This window comes from Rhinolophus sinicus, linkage group LG03 (genome assembly GCF_036562045.2).
Source record: "Rhinolophus sinicus isolate RSC01 linkage group LG03, ASM3656204v1, whole genome shotgun sequence".
Lineage (NCBI taxonomy): Eukaryota > Metazoa > Chordata > Mammalia > Chiroptera > Rhinolophidae > Rhinolophus > Rhinolophus sinicus.
In genome coordinates, this window is record NC_133753.1 from 34,190,833 (window position 1) to 34,206,110 (window position 15,278).

The following is a 15,278-nucleotide window of genomic DNA, read 5'->3' on the forward strand; positions in this document are numbered from 1 at the left end:
TTTGAATAGATTATAGTTTGTACTTAAAATGCTAATCCTCAACTGGGGAATATTAATAGAATGAGAAATAGGATGTAGCCTGGTAAGAGTATAGATAGAACTAGACAAAAAAACAAACAAGCAAAAAAACAAAAAACCTGTTCTAATTCTGGCTTTTTACTACCTTGTGTATATGATCTTGGTCTACTCAATTATTCAGTGTCTTGGTTTTCTCAATTATCAAAGATGGTTAGAAGTACTGTAAAGATGAAGATGTACTCCTGAAATTAATACCTGCTTAGTCAAGTAAGATGGAGTTTTTATATAAGGATATTCCACTCTAATATAACCAATCTTGTTTCACATAACTTTGCACCCATAAAATTAACATCTGTTGTAATGGAGATTTGATAGGAAATCCCTTAATTTCCTTCACAAACTGTGTCATACCCAGTGGTCTATGTAACAGAGTCATACAAGGTTGAGATTCTACAAATATCCATCCAATCCACATCCAAACTCTTTAAGCAAAATCCTGGGTATACTAAAAAGCCTTTGAAGTTTCAACAGAAACTACATCAGCGTCTCATAGGGAAATTTCATTTAAAATGTATCCATTCCAGGCTCCAAGGTTTCATCATAAAATGAGTTCACATTTGAGGTGAAAGGTGCCATTTAAGTATTAAATTTTATGAACTTACTTCTTTGAATTTGTCATTAAACCAGGTTAATACTCTGCTCTGGTTTATCCTAAGTGTGGCTCACAGCTGGGAACTATAACACCTTGATCAAGGTTTGTCTCACTTTCCACTGCTCAAAACAGGCACTGAGTCCTTAATATTAAGAGAGTGACATTATCACAGGTGAGGTTTTACTTGCCACAACCTGCTGGTAGAAGGAAATATATCCACTTGTCTGGACTTGTATTAAGAAGACATTGGGCAAAAAAGGAACATTTTATGAGAAGAAATAATAGGCTTGGATATTAACACTAAATGTCGTATTCAAAATGGCATTTTATAATGTGTTCAAGTAAAACACAGTAATAAGAGAAAAACCACAAAACTTAACATAAAGTCTAGCTTTATTTTAAAAAAGATTTTACAAGTCTGTCAACCTCAAATATACATAGGTAAATATTATTCATATCTTCCATCAGAGGAGGCTTCCAACTTCAATCCCTCTCAGGAAAATGTAAGTAAAAAATAAATCTTTTCCACAAATATCCACTATATTACTCAGTTTAGTTCTGAAATTTTCTCTTTAGAAATCCTCTAACACAGCTGCTAGTGGTAGCACTTGTTGTGCAGCTGCATATGGCTATAATTTTACAAGTCTGCTTTCTTTTGCTAGCTCCCTGGTTCGGCTCTAAGGCCCAGATCTTATAAAGGAGAAATAAAGGTTAACTGGCCTGCCAGAAAAGCCCACTGAATGCATCCTGTAGTGCTCTGTGACAAGCAAGAGAAGAAGTATAGCCCCCAGCAAGGTCCTGTGGAGACGCAGCTCTGACATGGTTTAAATACCTAAAACAAAACAAAAAGTGTAGCATTGATATAGAAAGCACATAAAAATTGGTAACATTTTTAAAAAGCAATAGTAAAGCAAATACAAATTTTAAAGAGGAATTCTGATTTGAAATGTTCAAACTTTATAAATGCATTATTACCTGTTAAAATGAAACATACCACTGTACATAGAGTACCTAAACTAGTACTAAATTATAAACAAATTACTTGAAGATCTAAAAACAGCTCTAAACGAGGTTTCAAAAATAGTACTTGCTACTAAAATGTTCACTGTTCCCAAATTTCAGAACTAATTTGTTTTGTTGGCTGTTGTTTGGGTACCTAACTGCTGTTCTTCTTCCTGGCATACTCTTAACATAATACAGTACCATGATCCTACTGTATTAATACTTTACATATTGAATATTTTACACAAATATGTTCTGAAACAAATACCTAAACCAATGGAGGAGGGTAAAGAACATACTAGGTGCTTCAAAATTACTTTAATATTACAAAATATATTGTCTCCTATCTTATAGGAAAGGAAACCTTAGAAAATTACATGTCCAAGAAATCTCTGAGACTGAGCCTGAGTTCAAAAGAATGTCCCGTATTAAATACAGAAGAATCTTTTGAACTGATATCAAAAGACAGTGTACTACACACTATTTTTCTTCAATCACACGCATATTATTTAACAATTAAAACTTTCCACCTTGATAAAGATAGACAAGCAGGCTTAAAACATGGGCGAATCCTAGCCAAAGAGGGCAACTTGTTAGCATGACTACCAGCACTGTTGGAAAACAAATATTTCCAGCTTTGCTTTAATTCTTAGTTTAAGAAACCACATTGTTTCTTCAGGCCTCAGGAAGTAAAGGAGCTTCACCCGCCTTAGCATTACGGGTATGGCAAATGAATAAATCAGGTACCAGAACATTTTAATAACTTGGAAACTTTTCTACTCATTCATTCAAACTTCCTGTGTGTCAAAGTCTTGATGCATGAGCAACTTATTATTTCTAACATAATAACAAGTCTGTTTTTCATTTGTATCCATGTTTAATAAGCTTGTGTGATTAAAAAATATATGGCAATATAAGAGGCCAAATAGAAAAACTGGTCAAAGTAAGACACGGCATGAGCTCCTGGAATCGGCTATAATTTATTCACATTGCCACAAATCAAGGTGTTAACTCAATTTTTTGCTTCTCTGCCAAAGGTGAAAGGGGAAAGTGGAAGGAGAAAGGAAATTAATATTTATTGAGCAACGATCTCCAAACTTTTTCGATAGTATATTTATAGCAGTAAAAAATATTTGAGCACGCATCTCCAAAATGTGTATACTTATTTATAAATTATATACATTTTGTATTAATATATTGTATACTATTACATGATACATAATTATATACCTAATATACTAATACAAGTATATTATAAAATATATAATATAAATATTTAAAGGCTGAGATAAAAATACTTAAATAAAAGTTCCAATAACAGTTCTCCTATATCCCATCTGACATACCCCAGTGGAATATATCCCACTTCAGAGACTACTGTTATTAAACAGTCACTGTCAAAACTCTTGATAGAACGTTAGGTCCTACGGGATTTAAATAGGAATTCACTAAACCTACTTCATGGCCATAAAGACATCTGTTTATTACCTCCCAGGACACAATAAAATGTCAAACTGTTAAGACTCCGAAGCATGAGAAATGAGGTAAGTGTTAAATCACCTTAGAAAGTCTAAAAATCAACCTGGAACAGCATACTATCACTGGGAACGCAATAACTATCATACAAGTAATAAGGGAGTAATATTTTTACAAGAATCTTAGAAATGCAATGTTGCATTCCTGATACAAGTTTCCAGCTAATTTTTATCCATACACCAGATAATATTGTATCACCCTTTTTCCTTTCCTCAGACCCTCAAAAGAAAAGTATAGTCTTAGCAGCTCCAATGGCTGTTCACTCATGGCAAAATTCAAGCACCACAGAGGAATGTCTGTCAGCCTTAAGAAGCCAACTATCATAAATGAGAATTGGTTTTCATAGCTGTAATACAAACCACTATGCAACTAGCTGTTTTGATTCATCACATTTTGGTAAAACTTGCTTCTGGGAAAGTTGAGTCATACCATATCTGGCTCGGCAATTCAAGCATAAACTTGCAGTGTACATACACCTTTTTATATGTTATCCTGAGAAACCTGAAACAGCTGCACTGCTGGCAGGAAAACATAGGACCACCAGTAAAATATCCAAAACAGTTGCATCTTTTAATTTATGACTGTGCACTGTTTCCATAAAGAGTATATAAAACAGTTCAACTTTTTATAGGTAAAATGTAATAAACAGTCATACTCATTGATGCCATAAATGTGTAAAAAAAGTTTATTTAAAATGATTAATTAGTGTTTGAAAATAGTGTTTCTTGAATGCAGTCATAATCCAGAGCAATGAGCAAATATTTTAAAATTTGAGTTATTAATGCTAAGTTGTAGATTTTCAGTGCCAAAACCAAGTCAATTAAAATTTCTTTGCATAGCACTGAAGAAAATGCATTTCCTTTCTAGCAATCATTTACATTAAACATGTCTGTGGGAATGATTCTTTAAAGACCTGCCTATTTACATTGCTGTTTTTGATCTCTAGGGCTGCACAAAACAGTTACTGTTAAATATTTCAACCTATTTTCACCATAGCAACCTACATTAATTCCAATTTTAAAAAAATAAAACATAGTTCATTCTTGTTATTCTACTGTGGGCTTTTATTTTCTAGGTATCTTAATGTTCTTAAACACTTTAATTATTGTGGTACACCAAAGTATTTTAAAGGATCTGCCACATTGAAACCACACAATGAGAATTTTGTGTTTTGCCTACTTTTTCACATTAATCCACATCTGTGTTGTTTTAATTCTTTCATGACCGTTACAAGTACATCACTGAGTAGGATTCCTGGGGTTTTTGGCAGAGGTCAGTATCATTTCATGTACACCTTTATACAGCAGAATGAGGAAGAAGTCTTAGCCAAATTTATTTCCAAAAGTCAAGCTCAGTTGGACTTTGGAGCCCAGAGGTAATTGCTCTGACTATTTAGCCAATCCCAGGGCAGTATTTCTGTTTTTCATGGGTTTATTTTAAATACCTGTAAATCTTATAAGCAGAAACCAGGGGAGTGGGGAAGAAGTTTGCTTATTTTGGTACCTATACCTTATTTTTACTGAAAGCAGACTAAACTCAAAGATTAAAAATCATACCTTTGATTATTTTCTTAATAAGGCTAAAAAAAAGTATGTTTTCAAAAGTATGTCTAAGATAATCCCTATACAAAGGGCATCTTATGCCCCAATTTATATTCCGTCTAAAGTTGCCTTCTTTTGCCATTACCCATCAAGATCCCTTTCAAATAGACTTTGGAGAAGGGGGAGGAGAAGGAGGCAATGGATCCTGAGAGGGGAGTAGTAAGAGAGGATTAAGCATCAGAAAACCACACTTGAAGTTTGTTCCTGAACTTTGATTTCCTACACTGTCATTTTCTTCTGTCGCATTTAGCAGCTTTTGCTCCCAAAGAAGGTGGTATAATTTACACTTAGCTTCAGAAAGACTTCATTTTCTCAGTTCTTTAACATAAGAGAGTTCCTCTGAGATTACTCTTTTACCATTTTCCTTCCTTTAAAAGCCCCGCATTGACCATCTGGTTGCAGCCTTGGACTCAGCTCATTTTAGTGCTATTCAACAATGCTTTGAGTTCTCAGCTAGGGGCAGAGGGCAGGGGTCGTCATTCAAGACCAAGAGGCAGCACTCTTCCCCTCCAGTCATAACCTCCTCATGAAAACCCTTGAAACACTTTGGCTCCAGAGAATCAAAGAATCTTGGAATTTAAATTCAAATGAAAATGTGAAGTTCATATTAGTTTCCTCTACCTCAAATTACCAAGGCCCTATGGAGAGTTAAAAGAAAAAAAACCATAGAGTTAAAAACTTGGACTGGTTTAAACTAAGAAAGGGAGTGAGCTCTAGAGACTAAGACTTTATTTTTACAAGGTGGCCCATTTTTTAAAGTCTGCATTTAAAGCCATCATGCGTTAAACAGACCAGTGCCAAGTAGTTCTGCCTGTCAGCCTACAAAACTCAAATATAAGTGCCATTAAGAGAGATCAGCCATCTGATCTCAGCTGTCAAGACCAAGAGCTCTTGTAAGAAATTCAGCCAAAGCTATAAAAGATTTACATTAACAACCTGGAGTCTATCTCAATGAGATTTAAAAACAATCAGAGCAATAGTGTGCTCAGACAATGACCACTAAAGAGCAGAAACATTCTGAAAACTGAGGTTAGTGCTCAGGTATTCTAACCTAATCAAGGCGTCAGAATAATGGACAAACTATACAGGGGGAAACTGATGATCATATAGTCTAAGATAAATGAGGAAAACACTATAAGTCAGAACTCTCCATAATTCTGAGCACAGTTTGTTTCTAAAAACACATGGCTTCATGAACTCCAAGCAAAAAGATGACAAGCTTCCACCAACAGTCACGATGTGACTCTTCACGTTATTATCTGGCCAGCAAGTAACAGAATTTGAATAAACTCATTATTAAAGCTGATTTCAAATTTATACCAATACACTTGAGAATCAAGTAACCAATTAATCCAGACATTTAGAGCATCCGAACACCGAAGCTCAGATTTGGAAATTAAAAGTCACACGATGCCCAAGTGTATAGCTGAATACAGGCTGCTCAGATAAGCCTTTCTGAATTATAACTCAAGTACACTGTGCAAATTATTGCTATCAAAAAACACACTAGATATTTTAGGACAGGCTAGCTATTACTGAAAGTTCATTTAACTATATAACGAAAGGAATACTTCTTACTTCTTAGATTTGTGTCGCAACTATTGAACACAGAGAAGATATAGCTGTAACACATTCTATGAACAATTGGCCGTTGTCAGTTCTGGATATCTCAACTGATAGACCACTAAGAATAGATTTTATCTATATAATACAGACAAATATAGGACTATCTCAGGAATCAGGTTCCATGGGATATATTTGAAAAGAGCCATAAAAACAATAGCCAACAGATCAAATGATTTTGGATAAATCTTAAATATACTTCTCAAAATCAGATGTTTACCTCAGCAACAATCATAATAATATGTCTGGCTAATTACAGTATTGTGCTTAGATGCTTAGATAAGATTAAGCAGAAAAATGGTATAACGTGTTTACTTATTCTTAAAACATTATGATACTCATTTCTAAGAACTTATTCGAGATATGTGTAGTACCCAGGGGAGAGAGGGGAAGGCAAAGTTTCATAAAAAAAATCTAAAAATAATAAGTCATATCAGGGTCATATAAAAATAACCAATCATATGTAGATTTTGTATATTCCAGTGAGGGACAAGTGCTACTTCCATGGTAGTGATGCAATAGATATTATAAAAACAAATATCCTCGTTTCTGAATTTCTTAAATAAAATTCCTAAAAAAAAAAAATCATGTGTCTGATTCTGATCATTTAATGTAATTTTTTACTATGAATTACATGCTAATAACAGACATGTGCCAGAAGTTTCACCACATCTTTATAAAGGCAAGATGAGTAATTTTTCCCCAAGGGTAGGACAAGTAAAATGCAGAAACTTTGTATGCAGCTCATTCATTCTTAAAAAAAAAAAACCATCTACTGAGTGCCTAATATGTGCCAGGTATTGAAGCAACCATGGGAATAAAACAGAGCAAACATTCATGTTTTCATGGATCTTATAATTCAACGGGGGGGGGGGGGGGAATGTTAAATACTGAAAATTATGAATGAGAAAGTCCAGGCTTTATGGGTGGATAAAAAGGGAAGCCAACATGAGCAAGTTCGGAAAAGGTCTCCCTGAAGAAATGAATTAAGTTTAGACCCAAAGGATGCACACGAGCAAGAGGAGCAGAGCAGAGACCCAGCAGAGGGAGGAGCGTACCTGAAGCAGCAAGAAGCCACAGCACATACTAAGAACACAGGGAGGAGAAAGGTGGCTCCAGCTCAGGAAGAAGCTAGAGATACACGCAAAAAGTATCCAGAAGAATTCCTTACAGGAAATGTTAAGAACTGAAATTTATTCATAGGGCCATGGACAGCCACTGAAAAGTTACTATTAGGAACCTGATAATTTAAATAAAGCTACTTTGGCAGTACCATGGTTTGGAGAAAAGCAGTAGTTGATCATAGAGACTCCTTATGAAAATGTTTCTCTTTTCCAGGCTTGAGACACTGGAGCCTGGATTAGGGTGGTGGTAGTGGAAACAAAGTACTGGTTCAAGAGATATTTAAGGACCAACAGAATGTGTGGATATGGGGACAAGGGAAGGGAAAGAGAAAGAAGTGTCAAGGTCAACTTCCAGCTTTCTAGTCATGTGCAACAGGGAAGATGCCCTCACTGAGATAATGGAAAAGGAGCAAACTGGGGTGGGACAGAAGAGAAAGAAAAGATCATGAGTTTAATTTTAGACTTGGTTCTGAAGTGATTATAGAAAAGACACAATAGTGGAGATGCAGAGTGACAGCTGGATATATGGGCCAAGTGCTAAGAAAAAGTTATAAAATTACGAAAACCATTTGGGACTTATCAGTATTTAGATGGCATTTGAAACCACAGGAGTAGGTGCTAATATTTAGGAAGAGGGGATAGAATGAGAAGAGAAGGACCTAAGGCAACCACTTAGAGAACTACAACATATAATGGTATGACAAAAGAAGCCGCAGTTAATTTTACTGTCAACATGAAATTATGTTGAGTGGGTCACAGGATGCCCAGATATCTGGCTCATCTGGGGGTGTTTCTGGAAGAGATTAGCATTTGAATTGGTGAACTGAGTAAAGCAGATGGCCCTTCCCTATGTGGTTGGGTATTATCCAGTCCATTGAGGAGCTGAGAATAACAAAAAAGTGAAGGAAGACTGAATTCACTCTGCCTGATTGAGCTGGAACATCCATTTTCTCCGGCCTTGATGCTCCAGACTGGCATCTAGGCTTGGATAGGCATCTACACCAGTGGTTCTCTCTCAGGCCTCGGAACTACACCACTGGCTTTCCTGGGTCTCCAGCTTGCAAACAGCAAATCATGGGACTTCTCAGCTTTCATAATCACATAAGCCAATACCTTATAGTAAATCTCTTTCTTCCTATTTATAATCAATCTTCTCTCTCTCTCTCTCTCTCTCTCTCTCTCTCTCTCTCTCTCCCCCCCCCCCCTTCCCTCCCTCTTCTATTGGTTCTGTTCTCTGGACAATGTCGACTAATACAGAAGCTGAGCTATTTTGAAGAGAAAGGAGTGTTCAGGTTTACCACATGCTGCCATCCCCTGCCAACACCTCCGACACACCCTTCCCCTGAACTCGAAAAGGAGGTAGAAGTAAGAGAGGTGTAAGCCACTTGGATAGGAGTTAGAATCTGTTACTTGTGCTTGACCCCTTCTTGTCATTTGAGGGAGATAATAGCTGAGACGGGGACAGGAGACCTATTAGATTTCTCCGTCTAGGGACTCCAAGGGACCTATTCATGGTATTTGTAACAGTAGTGTTTCTTATAGCAAAAGAACAAAAGAAACAACCCAAATTTCCATTGACAGAAGAATGAACAAATAAGCTACTATTACTTGTACAGTAGAATACTATACAGCAGTGAAAACAAAGGAGCTACAGCTATATACTCGTACATGACATGCATCAACATTGCCGAATCTCACAATGCCGAGTTAAAAGCAAAAATAAAACAAAACAAAAACACAAGTTACAGAAAATATGGAGAGCATCTTCCATTTACATAAAGTTCTGGACATGTAAAACTAAACATGGAATGTGTAAATATGGCCAATCTGTAAGTTAAAGCAAGGAAATGATAATCACAATATAAGGGTGAGGGGCTCTCTGATGTGAAGTGGGACACAGTGAGGGGAGAAGAATGCACACGGGGAGCTTTTGGCCAGTGTGGCGTCTGTTCCATCTCCTACACCAATGAGTGGGATTCAAAATATAGGATCTGAAGGCGTAGAGGAGGAAGAATAATGAGAATGAAAAGGACTCAGCAATGTTTTTTATGATTCTTGGTAAAACGTATATACTATATATATATATTTCCTACTGTGTTTGCCCGAAAATAAGACCTAGCTGGACAATCAGCTCTAATGTGTCTTTTGGAGCAAAAATTAATGTAAGACCTGGTATTATATTATATTATACCCATTATTATATTATTTTACATTATTATTATTATACCTAGTCTTATATTATATAAGCAAACATGAATCTCTGAATCAATATGCCTTCACAATCCAAGGCTCATGGGAAAACAACTCCCACTAAAAAGGGGTTTATAGTTTTAAAAAAATAAAATGAGCCTCACTTCCAAAGAAGACATAACCAATGTCACGACAAACTCATGATAAGAGAATCTAAAAAGAAACATCAAAAGAAGTATACAGTTAACCTTTGAACAACATGGGTTTGAACAATGCAGGTCTTCTTATAAGTGGACTTTTTTCAATAAATATACAGTTGGCCTTTGTATCCCCAGGTTTCACATCTGTGGAGTCAACCAACTGACGATGGGAATCCGAGGATGCCGAGGGCTGACTGTATGCATTGTTCTATGCCATTTTACATAAGGTACTTGAGCATCCGCGAATTTTGGTATCTGTGTGTGTGGGGGGGGGGGGGGGGGGCCTGGAACCAATCCCTTGCACATAATGAAGGACTGTAGTTAAGTTTGGGGGGCAGTCAAAAGTTATACATGGATTTTTCAACTGCACAGCGGTCAGCACCCCTAACCTCCACATTATTCAATGGTCAAGTGTATTCTATGTTAAAAGAAATGAAGAAATAGATGCCATAGGACAAGAAAAAGACAATATGAAACATACAGGCATTTTCTTTTTTAAAAAAAACTGAACAGCAATTCTTGGAATAAAAATCTGAATGGACAGGTTAAACAGTTGATTACAGATTGAGAGAAAATTAGTGAATTGGAAGATAATATGAGGAAAAACATGAAGAATTTAACAAAGCTAAAAAGACAGAAAATGTGAAAGAACCACTAAAGGAGATATTTCAGCAAGAATAAAATTAAACCCCAATGGGAAGAAAAGGATACAAGGAGCAAAGATAAAGCAAAAATACCACCACCACCATCATCATACACTAACAAAAGTAGCAACGAAATTAGAAGAGGGGAAGTCTAAGCATTCTCTGACCTTTGTTTTGTTCAGAATGGGAAGAGATGTTACCTTTAGACTTCTGAAAACAACATTTGTTAATTCTGAGTGGCAGATTTTTAATTTGTCTTATTATATTACTGTCTGTACTTCTCTATGTTCGAAGTATTTAACAATATTTTAGATGCTACCTCCTCTGGATTGCCCAGGTAAAATTCTTTCCTCCTATGAATGTACATAGTACTTTATCTCTCACCTGTCTTATAAGTACCATGGTTGTTTATAAATGTTATACATTCCTTGTTAGATAAGTTTCTTGATAGCAAGATAAATATCTACTCATTAAACAGCTATCACTTTTTAAAAACCATCCTAACTTGTAAGCACAGTGTGTAGAATTTTAAAATTAAATCAAGATTCTGGTTAGGTAAGAAATAGATCTAAAGAATGGCCATGATAATAGATGGCAAATAAAAATACAGAGGATATGAAAAATTACCACTACAAATTATGAAGCTGTGGAGGAAGATGGCAGAGTATTGAAAGGAACACAGGTGGCACATCAGTCACTGAGGAAGATGGGAAAGTTTTCTGGAAATTAGAAAATGCCTATAATAATGACAGAAAGATGGGGTATAACGTATAGTGTAAAATAACTTAATTTAAATATAAATATTGGTATTTTCTTTAATACATATATCTAAAAATTGCTTTGAGATTTTATCATCTGGTTTCATAAGCTGAACTCTCAGTGTGTTAACCCATTTTATACTCAAAGATCTATACTATAATGGAATATAGCTGTGAATGCAAAGAAAAACAAGAAATTCAAACAGAACTGGACACACCCAAAGCTAGATATTTTGTAAGATATTTATTTTTCCATTCAAAGCACCGTCTCAAAAGCTCTGTTTCATACACAGGAATCTGAATCATGTCAATAACTTAGATAAATCTCTAAAGCAAACAATAACAAGCAAAGACAAAGTCAAGTGGATAAAATAACTGATGTTTTCTCTTAATTATGGAAAATTCTATTTTCCAGCAAGTAGAAACAGGTTTATAAAATATCTACTCAAGGGACCAGTGACTGTAAGCAATAAAATCTGAAAAACCTCCAGGAGTTCTGGTTTAGTGCATAACAATTGAAAGTTTTTAAGAAGCATTTTTAATACTTAAGCCTACAGAAAACTTGCACTCTCTTCCAAAAGCAAAACCACTGCATCACTTTTGGGGGAAAAATATATGCCCATTATCATAAATAATGTGCTAATACAATCAATTTTATCAAAAATGAAGTTTTTCTGGAATAGACTGCTTTAATAAACTGGTCATTTAGTTGGTTAAATACCATTTGAACCAAAAACTTTATGTGTAAAGAAAATATTTTCCTCTTATTTAAAAAATTATATCGCATTACTTTCACTATTCTGTTTTGCTTCCAGACTACATTTTTTGGCAATGCATTATGACTGCACATGCTGGTATAACATTTTAAATAAAAACACATTCCAATCATTTACATATGACTTGTTTTGAAAATCATAAGTTTTACACGTTTAATTTTACAGAACCTGCTTATACATTATAAAAATTCTTTATAGTTAAAAACCTAGATTTCTTATTTCATTAATTTAAAAGGACAAAAATAAAGGGAAAAAATCCTATTTTCTTGAATTCCACCATTTGGGAGAAAAATTACTTCCACCTGTCATACCAAGTTCATAAAATAAGCCACACAGTTTTCTTTTCTCTAGATCATGCTTTCGGGTGGACCTGCCACAATGAGTCAACAAAAAGAAAAAAAGAAGAAAAATCCAAACTAAGATTATTTTGATATATTTTGTTCCTAATTGGCCTCCATTTATAAAAACTAATATTTTATGGAACTAAAGAAAAGATTTTATTTAAAATAATATAAAATAAATACCCAGGGGATAGAATCCCATCCTTTAAATATACTGATCAAATTAATCCTATATATGTGGTTATTGAAAATAAATTTTAAATGTTTTGTAAAATAAATGAGAATAGTGAGTAAAGAAAGTATAGACAGTACAATAAGGGAAGTAACACAGAATCTTAAAACTGAAAGGGAACTTTAGAAATCCTCTTATCCCACTGCCTCATAAACAGATAAAGCAGCTGACACCCAGATAGGTTAATGTGTTTTTTATCTTCTTGGAAAGAATTCACTTATTCAATAAATGTATCTTTGAACTCTTACTTTGTACCAGTATTGTGCTAGGTACCAGATGAAATGACAGTCCCTGTTCCCAAGGAGCTTAAAGTCTAGTATAAAGAAAGAAGCAGAGGTAAACAATTTTTAAATATAAGAGAACTGGAAGTGTGGAGAATTCAAGATAGTGTTTGCGGAAAACATAGTACATAAGTTGACATATGAAAGAACAACAATTTGCCAGGTAGAAAAAGAGGCTAGGAGGGTATTCAAGAAAGGGGAAAAGTATACAATGTCCAGAGACCTGAGAGAACATGGTGTATTCTGAGTGTCAAATTTGAAGGGCCTTATATGCCTTAAATATTTAAAAAAATATATAATGTGGACCTGTGAAAAATATTTGTAGGTGAGTAATGCAATCTGACCTGAATTTTAGAAATCTTTGTATGAAAGACAGATTGGAGAAAGAGAGGGTGAAAAAAGAGGAAAAGAAAATGACTCTAAGTGCCTCTAGGGGCTATGATGCTAAGGACCTCAATTGTCTAATTACACGTGAGCCAGCAGCAAGAAAAAAATCTTCAACAAGTCTTGTACAAGAGTTAGAATAGGTTTCACAAAGAAGATAGTTCCATTGTGAATTTAAGGAACTGAGGTACTTGTCAGACACGCAGGTAGAAAAATACAAATGTCTAGGATCCAATAGGAAACCTGGGTTTAAAACAAATAAATACAGGCTTGGTATTTAATATAAATCACTGTAACTTTAACTGGCTTTTGCAGAGCCCTTGGGCTCTAAGTAGGTACCTTTAGGGCATCGTGAGGACAGAATGGGAGGAGGGCCAAGGCTGGACCTGTTACCCCCACTCTAACAGAGTTGTCATGCTTTCATCTGTTTTATATTTGGGGATCCTAGGAAGATTTAAAAGGAAAAACTATTCTGTTTCTTTGAAAAGTTTGAAAACTATTTTAGCTTTAGAATCAAACAGATATGGTATTTAATTCTGACTATTTCCCTAGTAGTGAACTCAGGAAAGTTACATGACTACTCAGAGTTGTTATAAATTATCAGGAACAATATACAAGAGGAACCTAGGGCAGAGCCTAGCACCTAGTACCCTGTTTCCCTGAAAATAAGATCTAGCTGGACAATCAGCTCTAATGCGTCTTTTGGAGCAAAAATTTATATAAGATCCAGTCTTCTATTCTATTCTATTCTATTCTATTCTATTCTATTCTAAGACCGGGTCTTATATTAATTTTTGCTCCAAAAGACGCATTAGAGCTGATTGTCCAGCTAGGTCTTATTTTTGGGGAAACAGGTAGGTACTCAAGTAGTGAACGAGACTAAAAGAACAAGATAAAGGAGGGTCCTTGTACAATAACAACTTTAGCAGAGGAAGAGAGTAAAAAAAGATTTCAAAGGAGAGGTCAGAGAGGATGAAAGAAAACTAAGTAGCGTCACAAACCAAAGGAAACACACAGTTTGAGGAAAAGAGAGTGGTTTGGCGGAGAGGTAAAGTAAGACAAGGACTACAACATAACAAATCAAATTTTGTAACTGGGAAGTCAATGGTGAATTAGCAAAATCAGATTCTAAGCAAAAGCCAAAATGTACTAACTAGGTTGGGGAATAAATAAAAAATAAGGCAGTGGAGACAGCAAACATCAAACTTCTTTCAAAAGTTTGTTGATGAATATAGGAGAAAGGACAGTAATTAGAGGAAGATTTAGGATTGATGAAGTAAGTTGTTTCGAATGGATATCTGAGTATGTTCATATGGTAAATTAAAATTCTAAGAGAGAAGATCTGAAAAAGGGGTGAAGACCAACTTGATAATGTAGTACCCCTGAGTTGAAGGGCAAAGTAGACCCCAGAACACAGGTGGCAGGATTAGCCTCAGATGCTCGGTAGGCCCCTCTGCCTCTAAGAATGGACAGGCATTAACAGGGTGTTCAAACATAGACAAGTTTATAGTTGGGGTGTGGCTTTTGAGAGAATACATTCATACTTATGTATTCTCTGTGTAGTGGGTTAAAAGGTTAGCTGCTGAATGTGAAAGAGGGAAGGTGGGAATGAAGGATTTGGGAAAGTGGTTATCTGGGAAAGCCATTGTGGGAAAAGAGAGAAGCCAACCATGAGTTTGTGCAAAATCATTGCTAATTAGCATCAATCTGCTCAGTTGTATGATTTTCTCCAGCTGTACTCAGCAGAAGTGATTTAATAATAATTCATATATTTAAAAAATATGTCCAATTGTATGTAAATGGCATATACTAGCATAATATAATTAAAACACTAAAAATACTCATGAGATCTTGATTCATAAAAAATAAAGTATGTACTTATAAAGAAATTTTAGAAAATACCCCAACAGCCTATG

General features: G+C 35.2%; 1 protein-coding gene across 1 annotated transcript in view; it reads right to left on the minus strand.

Annotated features, from left to right (window-relative positions):
* Nucleotides 1-1,045: 1,045 nt before the first annotated feature.
* Nucleotides 1,046-15,278, minus strand: part of MNAT1 (MNAT1 component of CDK activating kinase) — a 175,916-nt gene continuing 161,683 nt past the window's right edge. Inside the window, exon 8 of the mRNA XM_019750784.2 lies at nucleotides 1,046-1,502. Coding sequence (XP_019606343.1) covers nucleotides 1,382-1,502 — 121 coding nt within the window. The 3' untranslated portion in view covers nucleotides 1,046-1,381. The remainder of the gene's footprint in view (nucleotides 1,503-15,278) is intronic.